Below are 26,743 nucleotides of genomic sequence, written 5' to 3'. Positions count from 1 at the left end.
ACTTTTATTAAAATAATGAATTTGAAATGTCTAAAAACTTTATCAAATTCCAAAGCAAATTGCAGAGGAAGCAAAAGTTTAGAAAATAAGTGTTGAATTTAAATAAGCATAGGTGCTAAAATTTTATGGTCTTTAGTAATATAAATTTTTATAGTGCAAAAGTTTATAAAATGTTTTCCACGTGTACACAATACATGTCAATTGTCAGAGCCAAGGATCCAACTAATACCTTCTGAACTGTTCCTTGTTGAGTGTAGCTCCACTGTCTCCCCTATAAGGAGATTGGCTGGCTTTTTAGCTCCTAGAGAATGAAAAATAAATCAAAACATGCACACACATCTATCTAAAAATTTAAAAACATATAAATAATATGTATGTGTATATATATGCATATGTTTTTGTATATGCATATATGTGTATTTATTCATATGAATATATATTCAGTATGTAAATTTTTAAAAAGGCATCAGTGGACTGCACTGGTGGTTAAGGCTCCATGCTCCCAATGCAGGGGGCATGAGTTTGATCCCTGGCTGGGCAAGATCCCACATGCCGAGGCCAGAAAAAAACAAAAAAATCCCCAAAAAGCATCAGTGCCATCTGCAATGGAGAAAACTAGCCTTTAGCTTCATAGAACAGAAATTACCCTATTCCCAGAATTTGGTCCCGGACTAATTAGACATTTCTAAGACTGTGTTTATGTCAGACCTAATTACTTGATTTGAGATTTGCATTAAGGAAGACAATACAGTCATACACACCTTGGAGATATTGTGGGTTCAGTTCTAGACAACTGCAGTAAAGTGAATATTGCAATAAAGTGAGTCACACGAATTCTTGGTTTCCCAGTGTATATAAAAGTTATGTGTACACTATATTGTAGTGTTCTTTAAGTATGCAATGGTATTACGTCTACAAAAAATGTGCATACCTTAATTTAAACATACTTTATTGCTAAAAAATGCTAACCATGATCTGACAACACAGGGTTGCCACAAACCTTCAATTTCTAAAAAAGTGCAATATCTGCAAAGCGCAGTAAAGGCAAGTGCAAATAAAACAAGGTATACCTGTGGATATATAGGTTGGAAGAGCTTTCTTATTGGTCAAATGATACAAAACATACAATTTATTGGGCAGTCATGACCAATATCTCTATTTTGGGTTATCTCCCAGAAAATCACACTGAGCAAAATGTATTTTTTGCTTGTACATTTGTTTATATTTAGGGACAAAGCCAGTAAATTTTTTCTAGTCATGAAAGCAATACTTACTTTTGTTATACAGTTGACTCAGAATGTTTGTAATGAATCCAAAGGAGCAGAAAACTCTTTCCATGAAACGATTCATCCTGGAAAACTGAAAAAGACAGATAATTTTTTTGTTTAGAGATTTTAAAGAGATTTACCCGAGAACATCTCTAATAATAAGAAAAAAAAATCTGTGTTTCTTTTTATTTTCCTTAAAAAATTCTTTTCTTGAGGTAACATTTATTGATGCTTATTGGGTATTTTTACCAATACATTTTCTTCTCAGGTGTATCCAAAGGATTTAAAAAAAAAAAAAGCTGACACAGTTTGTTTCATATTTCAAGATGAGAAACTTTTCAGAGTTGATTTAGATGTGACTTGAAACTGAAGCTTTTCATGGAAAGTATGACATAGTATCTTTAGTGGCATAAATTGCTCTATAATTTTATCCTTATCTGTAATGATTTCCTAGATATCTAGATTTAATTTTAAAATAACTGTATGGTTTTGTTTTATGTTTTTATGAGTAGATTATATGAAATATCAGAAGTAATTTTCATTAAAATATCCTGTTTTAGGTTTCAGATTATCTTGAAGTAATCAAGGAACCAATGGATTTATCAACAGTAATCACTAAAATTGATAAGCATAATTACCTGACTGCTAAGGATTTCCTGAAAGATATTGACCTCATCTGTAGCAATGCTTTAGAGTACAATCCAGATAAGGACCCAGGAGGTAAGGATGCACTGGGCAAGGTTGACTTTGGTGATCAATGAGAAGATAGTTTAAAATTTAAATAAAGCTTGCCTATATTTCAGATAGATAAATTAATCTTAATGACATATTACTGTATTTAGAAACTTCTTGATGAGGAACTAATAATATACTTAAATATTTAATTATTAAATTCATTTGTTAAATTACTAAATAATATATTTAAATTAGAGGATTTTATTCTTTTTTAAAAGATTTTATTGATGTATAGTTGATTTACAATGTTGTGTTTAATTTCTGCTGTACGGCAAAATGACTCAGTTATACATGTATATATATTCTTTTTCATATTCTTTTCCATTATGGTTTATCACAAGATGTTGAGTGTAGTTCCCTGTGCTATACAGTAGGATCTTGTCGTTTATCCATCCTATATATAATATTTGCTAATTCATTTATTATTAGATAATATATTTAGATTAGAGGATTTTATTATTCTAAGTGTTGTGTTCCGGGTTTAGTTTCTTGATTTACCTTTCACTTTTTATACTTAGATTCTTATTTTTTTCAGGTAAAATGGAAAACTGAATAGTTGAGAATTTAAGATTTATTTATTTAGTCAACATCACCAGTGCTGATAAACACTGGTAATTTCGAATTTGTGGAAACTTATTGTGGATAAGTTTACTTATCAAAAGACCCCCTTTAGGTAGACAGACGTTATCTGTTCTATAGACTGCATGTATTTTTATATAATTTTATTATTTTACTCTTAATCCCACCCTGTACTCAAATCTGTAGTCCCAACTCTGTTAATGCCCTCCAGGGGAGACCTCCAGGAATAATCTGTAGTTAAACAAGATGGATTTATTGATACATTGTAATAAAGGAGAATGTATATCATGGGGAGCCATATAGGATTTGAGCTAGCGTTAAGTGATTTTGGGGAGGGTTTAAGGAAGTAGGGCTTTGCAGTGGATTAGATGCTCTTAGGAAGTGGGAATAATTGGGGCACTAGGTATTTTAAGAACCTGGAAGGCAAGAAGAATGGAGCAAGGCTAAAGTTGTGATTGGTAAAGAAGCGGCAGTCATTCATCTTACCCAGGATAGGATTATATTTGGTTATTTTTGTGGTTAGGACAGTGTTCATACTTATGTCTGTGTTCAGACATGATTATGGAGTGGTCTTGTTTTTATTTTGATCCATCATGGTCACAGAGTGGTGTTCTGTAAAATTGTTTATGTTTTTTTTTTTCTTTTCATTTTTTAAAATTATTTTATTTATTTTGCTGTGTCGCGTCTTAATTGCAGCACACAGGATCTTCGTTGCGTTGTGCGGGCTTCTCTCTAGTTGTGGCACATGGGCTTCAGAGCATGCGGGCTCAGTAGTTGCGGCACGTGGGATTAGTTGCCCTAAGGCATGTGGAATCTCAGTACCCCGACCAGGGATGGAACCTGCATCCCCTGCATTGGAAGGCAGATTCTTAACTCCTGGACCACCAGGGAAGTCCCTAAAATTGTTTTTATGTTTCATATGAATACACCAAGGCCTGGCTGATAGTGCCAGGCCCTTTCCCAGCTGGCAGGGGTCATTACTCTATTTCTCACTCTGTTGAGAATTCTGTTTCTTCAACAGATGATATACAAGTAAGATGCTTTTTTTTTTTTTTCTTCTTTTTTTTTCTTCGGTACGTGGGCCTCTCACTGTTGCGGCCTCTCCCGTTGCGGAGCACAGGCTCCGGACACGCAGGCTCAGTGGCAGTGGCTCACGGGCCTAGCCGCTCCGCGACAGGTGAGATCTTCCCGGACCGGGGCACGAACCACGTCCCCTGCATCGGCAGGCAGACTCTCAACCACTGCGCCACCAGGGAAGCCCAAGATGCTTTTTATTTTTAAAAAATTAATGCAGACTTTCAGTTATCTAAAGATATTCAGAATTCAGTTTCTGCTTTATGTCTGTATTTATGGGCAGTGGTTCTTAACTCAGGCCACCTGTTAGAATGACTTGGATTTCTCATTTCTACATGAAGTTAAGTATTTCTTGTCTTAGTTTAGACCACAGTAAATTGCATACTTTAATTCCAAGTTAAGAGGCAGAATGAACTTTTATATAGCTACTCTTGGTATCTAACAGTTTTTAAGCTTTGTATCAGGACATTTATATCTTGTTGTTGTTTAGTTTTTTTTTTTTTTTTTTTTACTTTTCACTGTATATCATAGAAAAATTTATGAGGATAAAAACAAAGAAAATTAAAGCAACCTATAATCCTGTTACCTAGTGTTTTCTCTCTTTTTCTTTCCCTCTCTCCCTCCCTCCCTCTCTCTCTGCCACACACACATGCACAGATATTATGCATGAAATACATGTATGAATAATATTTTTACTAAAATGAAAATATAACTCTTGTAAACATTTTCATTCATGTAATATTTTGTGAAAAGGTTATGAGTTAATGTATTTTTACCACATAATTTTTATCATATGGATGTATTATAGTAGCTACTACCCTGTTGTTGGACATATTAGATTTTTTAGCTTTTTTCTCTATTATAACACTGATGAATATGGCATAAATTTTATGTATATCCTTAATTATTTCCTGAAGATAAATTCCTTAAAGTGAAATTTCTGGATCAAAGATTGTATAATAATCTCTTTTAAGGCTTTTAAACTGTGTTGTTAAAATTTTCTCACAATTTAAAAAATCTTCTAGCAGCATCAGGGTCACTTGTTAACCAATATAGCAGTTTTGTGGGACTGAGAGAATCTCCTTTTCAGTGTAGATGGCATCAGCAACAGGGCCACAGTTTGGCTAGTAAAGAATGGGCTGGATGTCAGTCTCCTTTGATTCCCTTGCTGCGTTCTTGGTGAAGGTACAGTTGCACAAGTGTCTATATAGTGGCCTTGAGCAGTGTGTGAGAGTACTTGAGTGCCTACACTCTCATCCTGTTAGTTTTTCAAGACATAGAGGTTACTGAAACTGTGCAGTAGGTAAGGAGAGCCTGGGCTTTGGATGTACACCTGGGCTTCAGTCCCAGTTTTATTTCCTAGTTCTTTAACTTGATCAAGTTAAGTCCTCTAAATTTTACTTCCCTTATCTGCAAATGGGGATAATTATAGTAACTCTTGTCACTGGGTAGTTGTAAGGATTAGATGAGAAAATGTATTAGGTTAAACCTTATGAAATTGCCATTTTCATGTGGTTCAACTTGAATATGTTAGGCCCTTAGCATAGTGCCTGAGATGTGAGAAGTATTCTGTAAAGATTAGTCATTCATATATTTATTCTTGTTATCATTATTATTTAAATTATGCTTTAATTTTTTATAAATTGTTTCCTTAGTGGGTACCTACATATTTGCTTTAGAATGACCCTTTGTACTTATTAGTATATTCCCTGGACCACATTTAAAATTTTTTTTTTTTTTTTTTTTTTAAATTTAATCCTATTTTGGAACAAATCTAGGGACTGATAGTGAAAAATGAATTTGAGCGGTTAGAAAAAGCCAGTAGAAAGGATCAATCCAGATTCTTCCCCCACCCCGCCCCATGTAACTTAATTATAACCACATTGAAATAATATTGCTTTTATGAAAGAAGCAATGATTTCTGGTGCATAATAACCTTTTACTACAGAATGCAGTTGTATAATCAAAGAATATGGCTCTATCTCACAGTTAGAGTTGACATGATACACTTGTAACTTCATTTCTTCACTGTTTTACATGCAAAAAGTGTCATATAATTCAAAAGCATGATTTCGGCTCTGTTCAGATTTTTTCATATCTTCAGTCAAGAGCCCTTTTTTTCTTCTTAGCAACAGAACAACTTGTTATGTATTAGGAAAATAACCTCAGGGTCTGTTGTGTAGCAAGTGGAAATTACATGAATGTTGTATTACTTTTATAAGCTCCCATGAGTATTTGAAAGCTTACAGTGTTCTGTTTTGCAGAACACTTGGCCATTTGGGGAAAAAAACTAGCATGTACATAGAAGACAAAAGCCAACATTTTGGAAGCTGTACATGTTGCCTAAGTGTTTACCCAGATTCTCCCTTGAGGATAAAGTGGACAAAAATTAAATATGTTAGCCAGAAGAATTTTAGTTCGTAGGTTCTAAATGTGGCTAGTATCAGATATTTGATCTAATTACTATCTTATAAATATGTGATATATTTTATGTTTAACTGTTCCCCATTCTTTGTCTTGTACCACATGCCCCCCCTAGCCCTCAAGTGCATTCGCATACATACCCTCATTTAGCTAATTTTGATGAAATTTCAGCCCTAGTCTTGTAGTATTCTCAAAATCTTCTGTTTTGCACCAGTTGTTTAGGAATAAAGCTCACAGATTCAGCTTTTGGAGCCTTCTATGGGCTATGCTTCAGTCAAACTCATTCATATTTTCTATTAGTATTTGTAAGTATCATGTGCTGTTACTGAGCTGAGTGCTTAGAGTACTGTGACAGTCCTTGCCTCTTGAGATGGAGATATTCAAATCAGTAATACATATTGAATAATTACTATGTGACAGACCTTATGCTATATGTTATAGTATTAATTTGCTAGGACTTCCTTAACAAAATACCACAGACTGCGTGGCTTAAACAACAGAAATTGATTTACCCATAGTTCTGGAGGCTAAAAGTCCAAAATCAAGGTGTCGGCAGATTTGGTTTCTTCTGAAGCCTTTTTCCTTTGTTTTCGGAGGCTGCCTTCTTGCTGTGTCCTCACATGGTCTTTTCTTTGTGTCCATGCACCCCTGGTGTCTCTTGTGTGTGTCCAAATTTCCTCTCCTTATAAGTACACAAGTCAGATTAGATTAGGGCCTACTCTTATGACCTTCTTTTACCGTGATTACTTCTTTAAAGTCTACTCCAAATGCAGTAACATTCTGAGATATTAGGGGTTATAGTCTCAACATACGAATTTTGGGGAAGAACACAGTTCAGCCCATAACAGTTAATAAATAAGCCACAGTCCTTCCTATCTAGAAACTCACTGTTTTATAGGAATGACAAATATCTAACTATTGGTAATTGTAATAGATTATTAAGGTGTAGAGATAGCATAGAGGTGGCGATTTTGAATTTTGTCTTGAGGCAGCAGCAGACGATTGTAATGCAGTTTCATAAGGTGTGTATTAGATATATGTACAGTGTGAGTAGAGCACAGAGGTGAAGACACTGGAGATGAACAAGATTAAAAAGGGCATTCATTTTAGGCTGAGAAAAGTAGTGTACAAAGGTATTAAAAAAAAGAATATGGCTGGAAAGTAGAGTGTCTGTGGAGGAGTAGTGAGAAATTCACTCACTTCTCCACTCACTGAATCTCCGTTTACTGAGCATCCGTTAATGAAATATTTTCTGTGTGTAAATTGTGTTCAGTGCTGGAGATATGCAGCTCTGGCCTGAGAGATGCCTAAAGGCTTCTTAGCGGGGAGTCCTGCAGATAAATAAATGTCATACTAAGTTCCCTATCTTCATTTGATCCTGTGTAAGGATTTCAGAGTTAATTGTCTAGATGATAAGGGGCCACTGGTTGGTTTTGAGACAGAAAGTGATTTGATTTGATTTGCATTTAAGAGTACAGTATTATAGGCAGTATCAAAGGTCAAGGGAATGATGAGATGGAGGTTGGAAGACCAATTAAGATTTTCACTTGTGGGGAATTCCCTGGCAGTCCAGTGGTTAGGACTCAGCGTGTTCACTGCTGGGGCCCAGGTTCAATCCCTGGTCAGGGTACTAAGATCCCACAAACTGCGTGGCGTGGCCAAAAAAAAAAAAAGATTCACTTGATATGGCAGCATAGATTGGACATAGGGGGCTTAGTGACCAACCAATTATGTATGACCGACAGAAATCTAGAATGACATCTGAGTTTTTGTGGTCTCGGTGTTAGGAATCTGACAAGTAAACCAATGGAGGAACAGGTTTATGGGCAGTATGCTAAGTTTAATTTTGGATGTGTTAATGTAAGTTACCTCTGGTACACCCAGATAAAATGCAGACATTGTATAGTAGTTGTATATGGGGGTTCAGAGATAGAAGTTTGAGTAAGAGACCTGGTTGGAGTCATAAGTGTATAGGGGTGAATGAGATCACATAGGCAGTATACAGAATGAAAAGAGAGGGGAGCCTAGAAGGAACCCTCCTCAAGGGAATATGGGTCCCAATTCTCAATTTAAGTCTCAGTCTTACTGTTGGTACTTCCAGTACCTTTGTTAAATGTGTTGCCTCTGCTGAGAGTGTGTACATTCGTTCGTTCTTTCTTTTTTCTTTTTTTCATTCTTTCTTTCTAAATCAGTTTTGTTGAGAAGTAAGTTATATACAAGAAAACCTAGTGCATCACTTTTAAAACCATGCTTATCTTTTAAAATCCCACTTATCCTTCAAGGAATATTAAATGCTATGCTCATGAAAGTTTTTTCCGATTTCCTTCCAGTTACAAGTAATCCCTTTGTCTTGGAATCATAACACTATGCAACTTTTCTGAGACACTTATTCCTTTCTTTTATTTCCTGGAGTGATTACTTATTTACATATCCTTATCCTGTATTTTAGACTCTAAGCTGATTGAGAACAGGATCTGTATAGACATCTTGTATGGAGCATATTCTTAATAAATGTGACGAGTGAGTAAATTTTATGAATGTCCTCTTCTTATATACTAACTGAAGGAGTCTCAGAGTACATAGAAATTATAAAATGGAGGCATAATAACATAATGCAGATATGAACCAGTAAATACAGTAAAATTTCTTATTTATGAAATGATTTAGGATGAAAAATCATCCCATAAAAATCAGTTTTAAAAAAAATATTATTGGGCTTCCCTGGTGGCGCAGTGGTTGAGAGTCTGCCTGCCGATGCAGGGAACACGGGTTCGTGCCCTGGTCCGGGAGGATCCCACATGCCGCGGAGCGGCTGGGCCCCTGAGCCATGGCTGCTGAGCCTGCGCGTCCGGAGCCTGTGCTCCGCAACAGGAGAGGCCACAGCAGTGAGAGGCCCGCGTACCGCAAAATAAATAAATAAATAAATAAAATAATAATAAATATATATATATTATTAATCTTTCTTAATAATTTTGTTGAAAAAAACCCAGCTAATATACTTCTGTTCACCTACAAAAGAAACATAGACACATTGAAATACCTTCATAAAAGTAGTGATTGTATTAATTTTATTAATACTTATCAATTTATTCTAATAGCCATTACTTTTTATTGAAGGCAAAACTAGGTGGTAATATCTTTATTTTATAGATATAAGGAGATTGGGTCTCAGAGAGGTTATGTAATTTGTGTACAAACCCACAAATATTACATGGCACAACTGAATGGATAGTGATCTGTCTTAACTTCAAAGCGAGTTATGTATGGGGTTTTTCTGCTATGCTTATGTTACTTTTAAATTTCATGGATTTGGAGAATCTTAAGATTTTAACGTATGAGACAAAATAAAAGAACTGGTGGTAAATATGTAGCTATTATTCATGTATAATTTTAAAGCAAGGAATTTAAAAGTCTGGTGGCCATGAGAGGGTCTCTGAACAACTACATACAAAATTGTATGTATACTTTTCCACCTTTATCACAAGCTTATAAGATCCAGGATGACTCCCCTACCCCTCAAAAAAGATGAAGATCCAAGATATGGACATACCTTTTAATTTTAATCTGTGAGCTTATAGTTCTATTCTATGTATAAACTTAGACACTGTTCGAAGCTAAGAATGATTAAAAAGAATTGTAATGATAGGCATATTTAAAAAGCATTACCTTGTCAGATGCAGATGCTATTTATTTATTTATTTAGGCTGCTTTGTGTGGCTTGTGGGATCTTATTTCCCTGACCAGGAGTTGAACCTGGGCCCTAAGCAGTGAAAGCATGGAGTCCTAACCACTGGACCGCCAGGGAATTCCCACAGATGTTCTTTATTGTTTATTTATTTTTTTAAAAACTTCTTGGTATTAATTTTTTTTTTTTTTTTTGGCTGTATCGGGTGTTTGTTGCTGAGCATGGACTTTGTCTAGTTGTGGTGAGCGGGGGCTACTCTTCGTTGCGGTGCACGGGCTTCTCATTGGCAGGCGGATTCTTAACCACTTTGCCACCAGGGAAGTCCCCACAGATGCTCTTTAGAATAAATTCCTTGTCCTTCAGATCAGTGGGAAATTTTTATGGAATTCTTTTCTTAATTAATTAATTCATTTTTCTCTCCCCTTTAATTGGGGATGGAATGTGGGTGGGAAGCATGTGTTTAAAAAAAAACATAAAGAAAGATCACTGAGTTATTTTAGAGTATAATGTGCTGGATACGTGACCTTTATATTTAATTTTACCTCTTTTTTTAGCTTTTTTTCAAGCTGAAATGGAAAGCTAGTGGCAGAAAGCTGCTTGGGCTACAAATATCAGCTTGAAAGCATAGCTCCTTCTAAGGATGTTCATTATAGTTTTTTGTTTGTAGTGGTTAAAATTTGAAGGAACTTTCAACTTCCAACAATAGAGCAATAATTTTGAAAAATTAAGGTTCATCTTTCTTTGGATTGTTACATAACCATTAAAATTTGGTTTTCAAAGAATGTTTTAAAATATCAGGAGACTTCTGATTCTGGCCAAGATGGAGTAAAAGGGACTGAATTTCCTCTTCTGCCTGAAACAATGGAGAAAAAAAACTGAACAGAATATTTGAAAAAACAATTTTGAAGACGTTGGATATCAGGAAACGATGGAAGTGATCTGTGAAGGATGGGAAACTAACAAGTTGAGCACTATAGTTGCCTGGATAGCTTCCAGACTGTGGTACGGGAAAGAAGAAGCCAGGCAGAGCCTGGAAGTCTCCCTGAATTGCTGGGAATGTAAGAGGCCAAGGTGGATCAAGTTCTCAGGGCAGAGTACCAGGAAGGAGAAAGCTGCACAGAGAGAGCACTCTGGAGATCTGCAGAAGAGCCTCCTCCAGTCTTTAGCTGAATACTGATCAGCACATATGTGTGAGGAAGCTACCTGAGGCCGGAGAAAGAGAGGGAATATTCCTTGATGTTTATATAGGGCTAGCAGTAGTGTAGCAAATAGTTAGAGGTGATAAACCAACAAGGAGAAAAACTGAATCATAAAACTGTACACAATCCAAAAGAAGTGAGAAGAAAAGAGGAAAAAGGGAACAAAGAGCATGTGGGACAAGTAGAAAGTAAATAGCAAGCATATTAATAATCACATAAATTATATTAAAAGCAAATGATCCCCTAAACCAGGGATCAACAAACTACAGTCAAACTGACTGCCCGGTTTTGTAAATGAAGTTTTTATAGTTGGAACACAGGCATGCCCATTTGTTTACATGTTGTCTAGGGCTGCTTTTATGCTACAGGGGCGGCTTTGAATACTTGCCAGAGACCTTATGGCTTGAGAAGCCTAAGATATTTACTCTCTGGCCTTATACAGAAACACTTGCTGATACCTGGCTTGAACATCACAAATAAAGGCAGAGAGTGTCTTTTGGGTAAAAAAGTAAGACCCAACCATATCCTCCCTACAGGAAGCCCACTTGATGAGACTGACACTCTACCTACTGCACTAATGAGGTTCCTTTACAAGAAACTGACTTCCCTGTTTGTTTAAGGTTATTTAAAAAAAATAACTTATTCATTCATTTTCCTCCCATATACTTTTTAAAAAATTGAGGCATAGCTGATTTATAGTATTATACAAGTAATGATTCAAAATTCTTATAGCTTATACTCCATTTAAAGTTATATAAAATATTGGCTATATCCCCTTTGCTGTACATTATATCCTGTAGCATACTTATTTCATACATAATAGTTTGTACCTCTTAATCCCCTACCCTTATCTTGTCTCTCCCCCTTCCCTCTTTTCACTGGTAACCACTAGTTCTCTATATCTGTGAGTCTGTTTCTGGTTTGTTATATTCATTTGTTTGTTTTATTTTTTAGATTCGACATATAACTGATAACATACAGTATTTGTCTTTCTCTGACTCATTTCACTAAACATAATATCCTACAGGTCTATCCATATTGTCATAAATTGCAAAATTCCATTTTTTTAATGGCTGAGTAGTGTGTGTGTGTGTGTGTATATATATATATATATATTCCGTATGTGTGTGTATATATATGTATGTGTATATATATATAATCTTCCTTATCCATTCATCTGTTGATGAACACTTATGTTGCTTCTGTATCTTGGCTATTGTAAATAATGCTGCTATTAACATTGGGGTGCATATATCTTTTTGAATTAGTTTTTTTTTTTTACAAGAAACCCACTTTAAATATAAAGCTGCAAATAGATTAAAAGCATGAAATACCATAATCCTACCAAGTTGGAGTGATTATATAAATATCAAAGTTGATTTCAGGCTAAAGATACCTGGGTTAAAGAAGATTATTTCATAGTTATCAAGTACACATATAATTCTAAATATTTATTGCTTCTGATAACAGAGCTTTAAAATTCATGAAGCAAAAATTGATAGAACTACAAGGAAAAATAGTGAAATTTGTAATTTCTTGGAGACTTCAATATCCCTCTCTTAAAACTAGATAAGGCTAGTACACGGAAAGTCAGTAAAGATATAGAAGACTTGAACAACCCTATCCATCAACTTTATCTAAGTGATATTTATAGAACACTTTACCCAGTGGCAACATATATACACATTATTTTCAGGTGCACTGGAATGTTCACCAAGATAGAACATATTCTGGGCCACGGAATGAGTCTTATTAAATATAAAAGGATTCAAGTCATACAAAGTATGTTCTTTGACCACAGTGGAATTAAATTAGAAATCAATAAAAAAGGTTATTTGGAAAAGATATTTGGAAACTAAATACCACGCTTCTAAATAACTCCATGGATCAAGGAAGAAATCAGAAGAGAAGTTTAAAAATTATTAAAGTGGATAAAATGAAAATATAAAAACTTACAAGGTGCAGCTAATGCATTACTTAGGCGGAATTTTATAGCACTAAATACTTAAATTAGAAAAGAAGAAAAGTCTCAAATCACTGACCTGAGCTCCCAACTTGAGAAACTAGGAAACAGAGAGCAAATGAAACCCAAAGTAAGCAAAAGAAAGGAAATAATAAAGATCTGAGGAGATCAATAAAATAGTAAACAGGAAAAAAAATTGAGAAAACCAAGGAAACCCAAAGCTGGTTCTTTTAGAAGATTGGTAATTGATAAATCTCTAGTGGAGCTGGTCAGGATAATGAGAAGTCACAAATTACCATTAACAAGAATGAAGGAGGTAACATTACTACATATTCTACATATATTAAGAGAACAGTAAGGGAACATTATGAACAGCTTTATGCCAATACATTTGACAACTTCGGTAAATTGGATAAATTTGTTGAAAGACAAAAAAGAAAGCTCATGAAAGAAGAAATGTATAATGTGAATAGGTAATTCTTTTTCTATTAAAGAAATTGAACTAACAGTTAAAAACATTCCCATTAAGAACACTTCAGGCCTGGATGCCTTCACTGGTTAATTTTACTGAACATTTAGGGAAAAAAATAATACCAGTTCTACACAAACTTTTCCAGAAAATTGAAGTGGAGAGAATTCTTTCCAACCTAGTCTATAAAGTTAGCATTACTCTGAAAAAGATATTACAAGGAGAAAAAAGAAAAAAGACCAAATAAACTATAGACCCGTATCCCTCATGAACATAAACAAAATTTTGGCAAGTTATATCCAATAGGTTAAAAAGATAATACCTTGTGATTAAGTAGGGTTTATTCCTGCTTGAATATGCAAGGAATGCAAGATAGGTTTAAAATTTGAAAACCAATCGATGTAAGTCACTGTATTAACAGACTAAGAAATGATTATCTCAGTCATTGCACAAAAGTATTTGACAAATCCAATAGGTATTCCTGAGTACAAAGTGTAAGCAAACGAGGAGTAGAAAGGACCATCCTCAGTCTGATTAAGGCCATCTACAAAAAGCCTACAGTTCACATCATACTTAATGACAGAAGACTAAATGCTTCCCCTTAAGGTCAAGAACGTGGCAAAGATGTCCACTTTTACCACTTTTACCCAACATTATACTGAAGGTTCCAGCAAGTGCAGTAAGGTAAGAAAAAGAAATAAGAGGCATCTAGTTTGGGAATGAAGAAGTAAAACTATCTTCATCTGTAAACAACATGATGTCTACATAGAAAATCCTATGGAATTTGCAAAGACACTGTTAGAACTAGCAAGTGTGTTTAGTGAGGTTGCAGGATACAAGATCAATATATAAAACTCAGTTGTATTTATGGAAATACAATACTAGCCCCAAACAATAGCAAATTGAAATTTTAAATTACTATTTTCATTAACATGAAGAAGCATGAGATGTTGATAAATCTGACAAAAGATAGGCAAGACCTATACATTGAAAACTACAAAACATTGCTGAGAAAAATTAAAGAGAACCTAAATAGACTGAGAGATATATTGTGTTCATGGATTGGGAGACTCAACATTGTGAAGATGTCAGTTCTCAAATTGAACCACCTCATTCAGAATTCCAGAAGACATTTTATAGAAATGGACAAGGTGATTCTAAAATTCATATGAAAATGGAAAGGATCTAAAATAGTCAAAACAGCTTTGTAAAGTAAAAACAGAGTTGGAGGACTTAATTATTTCAAGACATAAAGTTAGGGTAATCTAGACAGTGTAATATTGGCATAAAGAATGACAAATAGAGCAATGGAATAATATGGAGTCCTGAAAGGGACCGACACATATAGAGTCAGTGGCATTTTGACAAAGGTACAAAGTCAGTACAGTGGAGAAAGTAGTCTTTTCAACAAACAGTGCTAGAACAATTGGATATAAGTATGCCAAAAAAAGACCTCTTATCTATATAAAGAATCTCAATGGATAATATACCTTAAATATAAAAGCTATCTTGTATCCAGACTATTAAAAGAATTCTCAGAATTGAATAATAAGGGACTTCCCTGGTGGCACAGTGGTTAAGAATCTGCCTGCCAATGCAGGGTATATGGGTTCGAGCCCTGGTCTGGGAACATCCCATATGCAGTGGAGCAACTAAGCCCAAGCACCACAACTACTGAGCCTGCACTCCAGAGCCTGCGAGCCACAACTACTGAGCCCGCATGCCACAACTACTGAAGCCTGCATGCCTAGAGCCCATGCTCTGCAACGAGAGAAGCCACCACAATGCGAAGCCCGCGCATCGCAATGAAGAGTAGCCCCCGCTTGCCGCAACTAGAGAAAGCTGACATGAAGCAACGAAGACCCAATGCAGCCAAAAATAAATAAATAAGTTTATTTAAAAATTTAATAATAAGAAAACCCAATTAAAATAATAGGTATAAGATTTGAAGACACTTCACCAAAGATGATGTACAAAGGGAAAATAAGAACATGAAGGTATACTCAGCTTCATTAATCTTTAACAAAATGCAAATCAAAAGCATAATGAGATACCACTAAACACCTATAAGAATGTCTAAAATTAAAAAGACTGATCATACCAAGTGTTGACACTTGGAACTGGAATATAGGAATATAAAATGGTACAACTTTGAAAAAGCTTGGCAGTTTTAAGATTGTTAAACATACATACACCCATTGTTGAGCTAGCCATTCCACTCTTAAATATTAACTCAAGGGAAATGAAAGCATATGTCCATATAAAGACTTGTTCATGAATATTTATGTAACATTGTTTATAATTGCCAAAACCCAGAACCATCCCTAATGTCCATCAACATGTGAATGGATAAATTGTATTATATCCAATAGTGGAATACTACTCAGCAATAAAAAGGAATGGAGTGTTGATCATACAATAGGTATTTTTATTATTTTTTTAAAAAATTAATTTTTAATTGAAGTGTAGTTGCTATACAGTATTATATAAAACAATAGGTATTAATGACAAAATAATTATGACAAGTAAAAGAAGCCAGACAAAAAAAGAATATATACTTTATAACCCCATTTATATATGTATTTATAAATATGTTAGAATTATATATACATTAATATATAGAGATATATATGCAATTCATATCTATTATAATGTACATAATTCTAGAAAATATGAAGTAATCTATGGTAACAGTAAACAGACCTGTGGTTCCCTGGGAATGGGGGGTTGTGTAAAGAGTGAAAGGAAGGATGACAGAGGGGCACAAGGAGACTTTTGGTGATGGTGGATATATTCATTATCTTGATATAATGATGATGTTATGGATTTGTACTTAGGTCAAAGCATACCACAATATATACTTTAAATATGTGCAGTTTATTATATGTCTCTTATGCCATAATCTTTTTTCTTTCTTTTAAGGCTTAGGGAAGTACAAAATTTTAAATAATAAATACAGATTACACATTGTGGCTTTTGGTCATAAATTGTCGAGATCTATATTCATTTGCCTACATATCTCCACTTGGATTTTTTTTTAAATTATATTTTATTTTTTTATACAGCAAGTTCTTATTAGTCATCAATTTAATATACATCAGTGTATACATGTCAATCCCAATCTCCCAATCACACCACCACCCCCACCCGCTGCTGCTTTACCCCTTAGTGTCCCTACGTTTGTTCTCTACATCTGTGTCTCAGTTTCTGTCCTGCAGACTGGTTCATCTGTACCATTTTTCTAGGTTCCACATATATGCGTTAATATACGATATTTGTTTTTCTCTTTCTGACTTACTTCACTCTGTATGACAGTTTCTAGATCCATCCACGTCTCAACAAATGACCCAATTTCGTTCCTTTTTATGGCTGAGTAATATTCCATTGTATATATGTACCACATCATCTTTATCCATTCGTCTGTCAGTGGGCATTTAGGTTGCTTCCATGACCTGGGTATTGTAAATAGTGCTGCAATGAACATTGGGGTGCATGTGTCTTTTTGAATTATGGTTTTCTCTGGGTGTGTGCCTAGTAGTGGGATTGCTGGATCATATGGTAATTCTATTTTTTAGTTTTTTAAGGAACCTCCATACTGTTCTCCATAGTGGCTGTATCAATTTACATTCCCACCAGCAGTGCAAGAGGGTTCCCATTTCTCCACACCCTCTCCAGCATTTGTTGTTTGTAGATTTTCTGATGATGCCCATTCTGACTGGTGTGAGGTGATACCTCATTGTAGTTTTGATTTGCATTTCTCTAATAATTAGTGATGTTGAGCAGCTTTTCATGTGCTTGTTGGCCATCTGTATGTCTTCTTTGGAGAAATGTCTATTAAGGTATTCTGCCCATTTTTGGATTGGGTTGTTTGTTTTCTTAATATTGAGCTGCATGAGCTGTTTATATATTTTGGAGATTAAGCCTTTGTCCATTGAGATTCATTTGCAAATATTTTCTCTCATTCTGAGGGTTGTCTTTTTGTCTTGTTTATGGTTTCCTTTGCTGTGCAAAAGCTTTGAAGTTTCATTAGGTCCCATTTGTTTATTTTTGTTTTTATTTCCATTACTCTAGGAGGTGGATCAAAAAAGATCTTGCTGTGATTTATGTTAAAGAGTGTTCTGCCTATGTTTTCGTCTAAGAGTTTTATAGTGTCCAGTCTTACATTTAGGTCTCTAATCCATTTTGAGTTTATTTTTGTGTATGATGTTAGGGAGTGTTCTAATTTCATTCTTTTACATGTAGCTGTCCAGTTTTCCCAGCACTACTTATTGAAGAGACTGTCTTTTCTCTATTTTATATCCTTGCCTCCTTTGTCATAGATTAGTTGACCATAGGTGCCTGGGTTTATCTCTGGGCTTTCCATCTTGTTCCTATGATCTCTGTTTCTGTTTTTGTGCCAGTACCATATTGTCTTGATTACTGTAGCTTTGTAGTATAGTCTGAAGTCAGAGAGTCTGATTCCTCCAGCTCTCTTTTTTTCCCTCAAGACTGCTTTGGCTATTTGGGGTCTTTTGTGTCTCCATACAAATTTTAAGATTTTTTGTTCTATTTCTGTAAAAAATGCCATTGGTAATTTGATAGGGGTTGCATTGAATCTGTAGATTGCTTTGGGTAGTATACTCATTTTCACAACATTGATTCTTCCAGTCCAGGAACATGGTATATCGCTCCATCTGTTTGTATCATCTTTAATTTCTTTCATCAGTGTCTTACAGTTTTCTGCATACAGGTCTTTTGTCTCCCTAGGTAGGTTTATTCCTAGGTATTTTATTCTTTTCGTTGCAATGGTAAATGGGAGTGTTTCCTTAATTTCTCTTTCAGATTTTTCATAATTAGTGTATAGGAATGCAAGAGACTTCTGTGAATTAATTGTGTATCCTGCAACTTTACCAAATTCATTGATTAGCTCTAGTAGTTTTCTGGTGGCATCTTTAGGATTCTCTATGTATAGTACAATGTCATCTGCAAACAGTGACAGTTTTACTTCTTCTTTTCCAATTTGTATTCCTTTTATTTCTTTTTCTTCTCTGATTGCAGTGGCTAGGACTTCCAAAACTATGTTGAATAATAGTGGTGAGAGTGGACATGCTTGTCTTTTTCCTGATCTTAGAGGAAATGCTTTCAGTTTTTCACCGTTGAGAATGATGTTTGCTGTGGGTTTGTCATATATGGCCTTTATTATGTTGAGGTAGTTTCCCTCTATGCCCACTTTCTGGAGAGTTTTTATCATAAATGGGTGTTGAATTTTGTCAAAAGATTTTTCTGCATCTATTGAGATGATCATATGGTTTTTATTCTTCAATTTGTTAATATGGTGTATCAGATTGATTGAATTGCATACATTGAAGAATCCTTGCATCCCTGGGATAAATCCCACTTGATCATGGTATGATCCTTTTAATGTGTTTTTGGATTCTGTTTACTAGTATTTTGTTGAGGATTTTTACATCTATATTCATGAGTGATATTGGTCTGTAATTTTCTTTTTTTGTAGTATCTTTGTCTGGTTTTGGTATCAGGGGGATGGTGGCCTCATAGAATGAGTTTGAGAGTGTTCCTTCCTCTGCAGTTTTTTGGAAGAGTTTGAGAAGGATGGGTGTTAGCTCTTCTCTAAGTGTTTGATAGAATTCACCTGTGAAGCCATCTGGTCCTGGACATTTGTTTGTTGGAAGATTTTTAATCACAGTTTCAATTTCATTACTCCTGATTGGTCTGTTCATATTTTCTATTTTTTCCTGGTTCAGTCTTGGAAGGTTATACCTTTCTAAAAATTTGGGCATTTCTTCCAGGTTGTCCATTTTATTGGCATAGAGTTGCTTGTAGTAGTCTCTTAGGATGCTTTGTATTTCTGCTGTGTCTGTTGTAACTTCTCCTTTTTCATTTCTAATTTTATTGATTTGAGTCCTCTCCCTCTTTTTCCCGATGATTCTGGCTAATGGTTTATCAATTTTGTTTATCTTCTCAAAGAACCAGCTTTTAGTTTTCTTGATCTTTGCTATTGTTTTCTTTGTTTCTTGTTTTGTTTATTTCTGCTCTGATCTTTATGATTTCTTTCCTTCTGCTAACTTTGAGTTTTGTTTGTTCTTCTTTCCCTAGTTCCTTTAGGTTTAAGGTTAGATTGTTTATTTGAGATTTTTCTTGTTTCTTGAGGTAGGCTTGTATAGCTATAACCTTCCCTCTTAGAACTGCTTTTGCTGCATCCCATAGGTTTTGGATCGTCGTGCTTTCATTGTAATTTGTCTCCAGGTTTTTTTGTTTGTTTTTTTTTGCGGTACGCGGGCCTTTCACTGTTGTGGCCTCTCCCGTTGCGGAGCACGGGCTCTGGACACGCAGGCTCAGCGGCCATGGCCCACGGGCCCAGCCACTCCGCGGCACGTGGGATCCTCCCGGACCGGGGCACAAACCCGTGTCTCCTGCATCGGCAGGCGGACTCTCAACCATTGCGCCACCAGGGAAGCCCATCTAGGTATTTTTTGATTTCTTCAGTGATCTCTTGGTTATTTAATAACGTATTGTTTAGCCTCCATGTGTTTGTGTTTTTTACGTTTTTTTCCCTGTAATTAATTTCTAATCTCATAGCATTGTGGTCAGAAAAGACACTTGATATGATTTCAGTTTTCTTAAGTTTACTGAGGCTTGTTTTGAGACCCAAGATATGAACTATCCTGGAGAAGGTTCCGTGCACACTTGAGAAGAAAGTGTAATCTGTTTGGGGATGGAATGTCCTATAAATATCAATTAAATCTATCTGGTCTGTTGTCATTTAAAGCTTCTGTTTCCTTATTTATTTTCATTTTGGATGATCTGTCCATTGGTGTAAGTGAGGTGTTAAAGTCCCCCACTATTACTGTGTTACTGTCGATTTCCTCTTTATAGCTGTTAGCAGTTGCCTTATGTATTGAGGTCCTCCTATATTGGGTGCTAATATATTTATAATTGTTATATCTTCTTCTTGGATTGATCCCTTGATCATTATGTAGTGTCCTTCCTTGTCTCTTGTAACATTCTTTATTTTAAAGTCTATTTTATCTGATATGAGTATTGCTACTCCAGCTTTCTTTTGATTTCCATTTGCATGGAATATCTTTTTCCATCCCTTCACTTTCGGTCTGTATGTGTCCCTAGGTCTGAAGTGGGTCTCTTATAATATATATGGGTCTTGTTTTTGTATCCATTCAGCAAGCCTGTGTCTTTTGGCTGGAACATTAAATCATTCACGTTTAAGGTAATTATCGATATGTATGTTCCTATGATCATTTTCTTAACTGTTTAGGGTTTGTTTTTGTAGGTCCTTTTCTTCTCTTGTGTTTCCCACTTAGAGAAGTGCCTTTAGCATTTGTTGTAGAGCTGGTTGGTGGTGCTGAATTCTCTTAGCCTTTGCTTGTCTATAAAGCTGTTGATTTCTCCATGGAATTTGCATGAGATCCTTGCTGGGTAGAGTAATCTTGGTTGTAGGTTCTTCCCTTTCATCACTAAGTATATCATGCCACTCCCTTCTGGCTTGTAGAGTTTCTGCTGAGAAATCAGCTGTTAACCTTATGGGAGTTCCCTTGTATGTTATTTGTCATTTGTCCCTTGCTGCTTGCAATAATTTTACTTTGTCTTTAATTATTGCCAGTTTGATTACTATGTGTCTCGGCATGTTTCTCCTGGGTTTATCCTGCCTGGGACTCTCTGTGCTTCCTGGACTTGGGTGGCTATTTCCTTTCCCATGTGAGGGAAGTTTTCGACTCTAATCTCTGCAGATGTTTTCTCGGGTCCTTTCTCTGTCTTTTCTCTTTCTGGGACCCCTATAATGTGAATGTTGTTGCATTTAATGTTATCCCAGAAGTGTCTTAGGCTGTCTTCATTTCTTTTCATTCTTTTTTTCTTTATTCTGTTCTGTGGCAGTGAATTCCACCATTCTGTCTTCCAGACCACTTATCCATTCTTCTGCCTCAGTTATTCTGCTATTGATTCCTTCTAGTATATTTTTCATTTCAGTTATTGTATTCATCTCTGTTTGTTCTTTAATTCTTCTAGTTCTTTGTTAAACATTTCTTGCATCTTCTCGATCTTTGCCTCCATTCTTTTTCCGAGGTCCTAGATCATCTTCACTATCATTATTCTGAATTCTTTTTCTGGAAGGTTGCCTATCTCCACTTCATTTAGTTGTTTTTCTGAGGTTTTATCTTGTTCCTTCATCTGGTACATAGCCCTCTGCCTTTTCATCTTGTCTATCTTTCTGTGAATGTGATATTTGTTCCACAGGCTGCAGGATTGTAGTTCTTCTTGCTTCTGCTGTCTGCCCTCTGGTGGATGAGGCTATCTAAGAGGCTTGTGCAAGTTTCCTGATGGGAGGGACTGGTGGTGGGTAGAGCTGACTGTTGCTCTGGTGGGCAGAGCTCAGTAAAACTTTAATCCACTTGACTGCTGATGGGTGGGGCTGGGTTCCCTCTCTGTTGGTTGTTTGGCCTGAGGCGACCCAACACTGGAGCCTACCTGGCTCTTTGGTGGGGCTAATGGTGGACTCTGGGAGGTCTCACGCCAAGGCATACTTCCCAGAACTTCTGCTGCCAGTGTCCTTGTCCCCATGGTGAGCCACAGCCACCCCCGCCTCTGCAGGAGACCCTCCACCACTAGCCGGTAGGTGTGGTTCAGCCTCCCCTGGGGTCACTCTTCCTTCCCCTGAGTCCCGATGCGCACACTACTTTGTGTGTGCCCTCCAAGAGTGGAGTCTCTGTTTCTCCCAGTCCTGTCGAAGTCCTGCAATCAAATCCCACTAGCCTTCAAAGTCTGATTCTCTAGGAATTCCTCCTCCCGTTGCCGGATCCCAGTTTGGGAACCTGACGTGGGGCTCAGAACCTTCACTCCAGTGGGTGGACTTCTGTGGTATAAGTGTTCTCCAGTCTGTGAGTCACCCACCCAGCAGTTATGGGATTTTTTTTTTTTTTACTGTGATTGCACCCCTCCTACCGTTCTCATTGTGGCTTCTCCCTTATCTTTGGATGTGGGGTATCTTTTTTGGTTAGTTCCAGTGTCTTCCTGTCAGTGATTGACCAGCAGCTAGTTGTGATTCTGGTGTTTTCGCAAGAGGGAGTGAGAGCACGTCCTTCTACTTTGCGATCTTGGCTCAGGCTCTATTAGATATTTTTTAGTCATGTCAAAACTAAACTCTTTAAACTAGCGCAAATCTCTAACTTCTTTTCCTGCTTCCTTTCTAATTATACTGTAGGATTTTTTTTTCCTTTTTTTTTTAAATTTTTATTTTTGTAAGCGGTACTTCCATCCTCCCATTTTTCATGCAGGAAGCTAGGGAATCTTCCTTGATGCTTATCTCATCCCCTGCTTTACTACCAAGTTGTGTCATTGAGAACACATTTCAAAGCTGTAGTCTTCCTTTTCTTCACTACCACCTGGTTCAGTTCTCTCTTCTCTTTTCACTAAAAATTGCCTTCCGATTATACTCCCTGGTTTTATGCCTGACCCTCTCAATCCAGTCTCTAGGGAACAGCCAGAGAGATCTTTCGAAGATGAGCATTTAAATCATGTAATTTCTCTGCTTGGATCTTTTCAATGACTTTTCATTGCTCTTGGGATAAGATCTAAAATCCTTTGAATATGGTCAGATTCCCGTTTGCCTCTTGCTTATTGTGTTGCAATCACTTAGGCTACCTTTCAGTTTCTTAAAATCTCCAAGATCTTTTAACTCCAGAACTTTCTCACATGGTATTTTCTGAACCTGCACTGGTTTTTCCCTTTGTCAGTGGCTACCCCCATGCATGCTTTAAGTCTCAGCTTAAATGCCACTAATTCCGAGAAGTCTTTCCTGACTTGCCCATTCAAAATTGGTATCCACACCAGTATCCTGTAGATTTTCATCATAGCTGTTACAGGTTTTTTGGGGGGTGAGGGAGGGGTAGGAGAAGGTGTTTATATGTGTATATGAGATTATTTGGTAAAATACCTCTTTTCTATACTATTCTGAAAAGCTCCTTGAAAGTGGACACCTGTCTATTTTGTTCACTACTGTGTAGCCATCACCTGACTTACTTCCTGGTACAGTTGACAATATTTATTGAGTGAAAGTTTAGAGAAAATACATTGGAAGGAAATATACCAGTGGGTTGCTTTTTGAGTGCTGCATGCTTGTTTTTATAAGATTTCTACAGTGAACTATTAGACTTTCTAATAAGAAAAGTTATAAATAAAATACATCTTTATACTTTTTGTCTTTACTAGAGGTGAAAACGCAGATGTTATTTTGTGACTTAGATGCTAGTGCTAAATTCTGTTACAAATTAAGTGACCTTGGTATATTAACTTGACTTTTAATATCTTGGAGTTGCACAGCTCTAGGGAGCACTGTTTATGCATATTGTTAGTTAATGAGGACTCCTCTGTTAGTGTAAAGCAGAGACTCTTCTTTTAGTAGCAATTTTAGGTATATGGTTTATCTAGAACAGAGTATGCACTTCTCTCCTAGATCTACCTGCAATTTATGTCATCTTGCATTCTTATCTTAGGTGCCTTATTGTATTTGTCTGTTCCTGTCACAATTTTTTAATCAGTCACCCTTAATTTAGCATAGTTTTGACCAGTTTTGTCTCGTGGAGAAAATTATGTAAGGTTTTCTGAAATCTCGGTATCTATCCATGGTAGCTCTGGTGCTGGACATACGGTGAATATCCTGTAAATCTTTTAAAAATCTTTATTGAATGTCATACATTTTTGAAAAATATAAAATTAAGCCATATCTTTGAGGTAATGATTTGTTAAGTAGGCTTAGTACTTTGAAGTTCTAAAAGTATAGTTCTCAGAGGATTGTCAACTTGATTGAGTAGCTTATTATATTTATTTTTTGCTCATCATTTAAATGAGCTTGCTTCTTAGCTAGAAATGCTTTTCAGTTTTTTAAATTAATTAATTATTTTGATAAAGCCTTTTAAAAAATTTTTTTGTTGGCTGTGTTGAGTCTGTTGCTGTGCGTGGGCTTTTTCTAGTTGTGGCGAGCAGGGGGCTGCTCTTCGTTGAGGTGCCCAGGCTTCTCATTGCAGTCACAGTTTTATTTAAATGTTTGTGTTCCTTTTCTTTTTAAGATGCCCTTTGTTCATGTTATTTCACTTGTATTTATAATAAATGTATACCAACTTTTTAACAGATAAAATAATTAGGCACAGGGCTTGTACCCTGAAGGACACTGCGCATGCCATCATTGCAGCTGAATTGGATCCAGAATTTAATAAACTCTGTGAAGAAATTAAGGAAGCAAGGATAAAAAGAGGTAAGTTATAGAAATGAACTTGCTACTGAAGAGTAAGAGGTCATTGAATGTTGTTTCTTTACGGTTGCTGGTATTATGAAAATGTATTTTGAGGCCCATCCTTAATTTCTGATATGAAAATGTCATGTAAATTCTCAAAGATGTTTTAAAATTTTACTTTCTATAACAGTTTTAGTGCAAATGACAGAAATAAAGTACTTCTTAGTGAAATTTCTTTTGCAGGCATATATCTTTAATTATGGATTTCTGTTCTTAAAGGATTTAGATAGGCTTTCATATTTGAAGAGGGTTTATTTTCATCAGTTTATATCTAATACCGATACTTAAAAATGGTTTTTAGGAATACTTTTTTTTTAAACCTGTTGGAATTTATGTGCAATTTTGTTAATATAAACACAGAATTAGCAGATGCGTTTTGTTCGTTCTATATATAATCCTGTCCTTGAGGAACTCACACTTTAGTAGGAGAGAGTAAGTGTAAAACAAATGGAGTATAGTGTGGCATATGCACTGATTGAAGCATGTTCATAGCACAGAGGAGGGACCTCCTGGTAGGAAACCCAGCATTTTGATCAGAGTTTGGGGAATGAATATAGAAGTGTTGTCTCTAGTGAAGTAGAGGAAGGGAGGCAGTGACGGAGAAGGAGGAGGTATTGTAAGCACAGCACACTACGTGTACAGGCGCAGAGACGTGAAATAACGTGGTGTATTGGAAGAACTGCAAACTGGTGTTGCTAAAGATGTACAGAATGGTGGGAAACAGAGCTCAGAAGGTGAGCTGGGTCCAGGACATTGAAGATGTGAAGACGCTTTTCTTCTACTGCCTTAGAGAGGCTTTCCCTGGCCACCTAATCTTATTAGGCTCTGGTCACCATAGCACTTGGCATTTTGTTACTGTTGTTGTCTCTCTCCTCCTTATTTAGAATATAAGTGCTGTGAATGTCTTATTCATAGCTCTACTGCAGTCCCTAGAACTATCTCTGGTACACAACAGGCTTTTTATAAATATTTGCATGAATCAATGTCTTGCTAAGGAGCTTGGACTTTATCCTGTAGATCTATGTTTTTTAAAATGTGTTTGTGTTTATTACCCACATCAGCTTAGAACTACCGAATTAGATTCTCTGGCCGAGAATCTGAAGGCCGAGAAATCTGCACTTCAGCAAACTCAAGTGCTTTTTATGTACACTAAAGTTTGAGAACAATTGCCATAGTCAGTAGGATTCATAGAAGTATTTGAAACAGTGGAATGGATTGGTAAATTGCTTTGGCAGCAGGAAGTAGCAAGGTCTCAATGTGGCTCAGTAGGAGGATGAGAGACCAGTTAAAAAGCTGTTGGAGCCAGTTTTGAAAACATTTTGGCAGTTTCTAAAAAGTTAAGCATAATATTTACATATGACCCAGCGATTCTACTCCTAGGGATCTACCCAAGAGAGATGAAAACATATGTCCATATAAAGACTTGTACGTGAATGTTCATAGCAGTATTATTCACAACAATTAAAAACCGGAAACAACCCAAATGTCCGTCAACTGATGAATGGGTAAACAAAACAGGGTATAAGGGCAGTGGTTGAGAGTCCGCCTGCCGATGCAGGGGACGCGGGTTCGTGTCCCGGTCCGGGAAGATCCCACATTCCGCGGAGCAGCTGGGCCCGTGAGCCATGGCCGCTGAGCCTCCGCGTCTGGAGCCTGTGCTCCGCAATGGGAGAGGCCACAACAGTGAGAGGCCCGTGTACCGCAAAAAAAAAACACCAAAAAATAACAGGGTATATTGTACAGTGACATACTGCTCAGCTATAAAAAGGAATAAGGTACTGATACATGGTACAGCATGGATGAACTTTATAAATGTTATGCTAAGTGAAAGAAGGCAGTCACAAAAGAGCACATATTGCATGATTCTATTTATATGAAATGCTCACAAAAGGCAAGTCTATAGAGACAAAAAGTGGACTAGTGGTTGCCTGGAACCGTTACCTAAATTGGATTGCTGTGGTGATTGCACAGCTCTGTAAATTCACTAAAAATCACTGAATCGTACGCTTAAAATGAGTGATTTTTATGTTGTGTAAATTGTACCT

General features: G+C 36.2%; 1 protein-coding gene across 1 annotated transcript in view; it reads left to right on the top strand.

The window, feature by feature from the left end:
- Nucleotides 1-26,743, top strand: part of ATAD2B (ATPase family AAA domain containing 2B) — a gene marked incomplete at its 5' end in the record, with an annotated part of 148,102 nt that overhangs the window by 108,899 nt on the left and 12,460 nt on the right. Inside the window, 2 exons of the mRNA XM_082672915.1 lie at nucleotides 1,829-1,988; nucleotides 24,537-24,659. Of these exons, the coding sequence (XP_082529041.1) occupies nucleotides 1,829-1,988; nucleotides 24,537-24,659 (283 nt within the window). The remainder of the gene's footprint in view (nucleotides 1-1,828; nucleotides 1,989-24,536; nucleotides 24,660-26,743) is intronic.

This window comes from Grampus griseus (genome assembly GCF_964374135.1).
Source record: "Grampus griseus genome assembly, chromosome: 15".
Taxonomy (NCBI): domain Eukaryota; kingdom Metazoa; phylum Chordata; class Mammalia; order Artiodactyla; family Delphinidae; genus Grampus; species Grampus griseus.
Note: the sequence above shows the minus strand (reverse complement) of the source record. Positions and strands in the feature narration are given on the sequence as shown.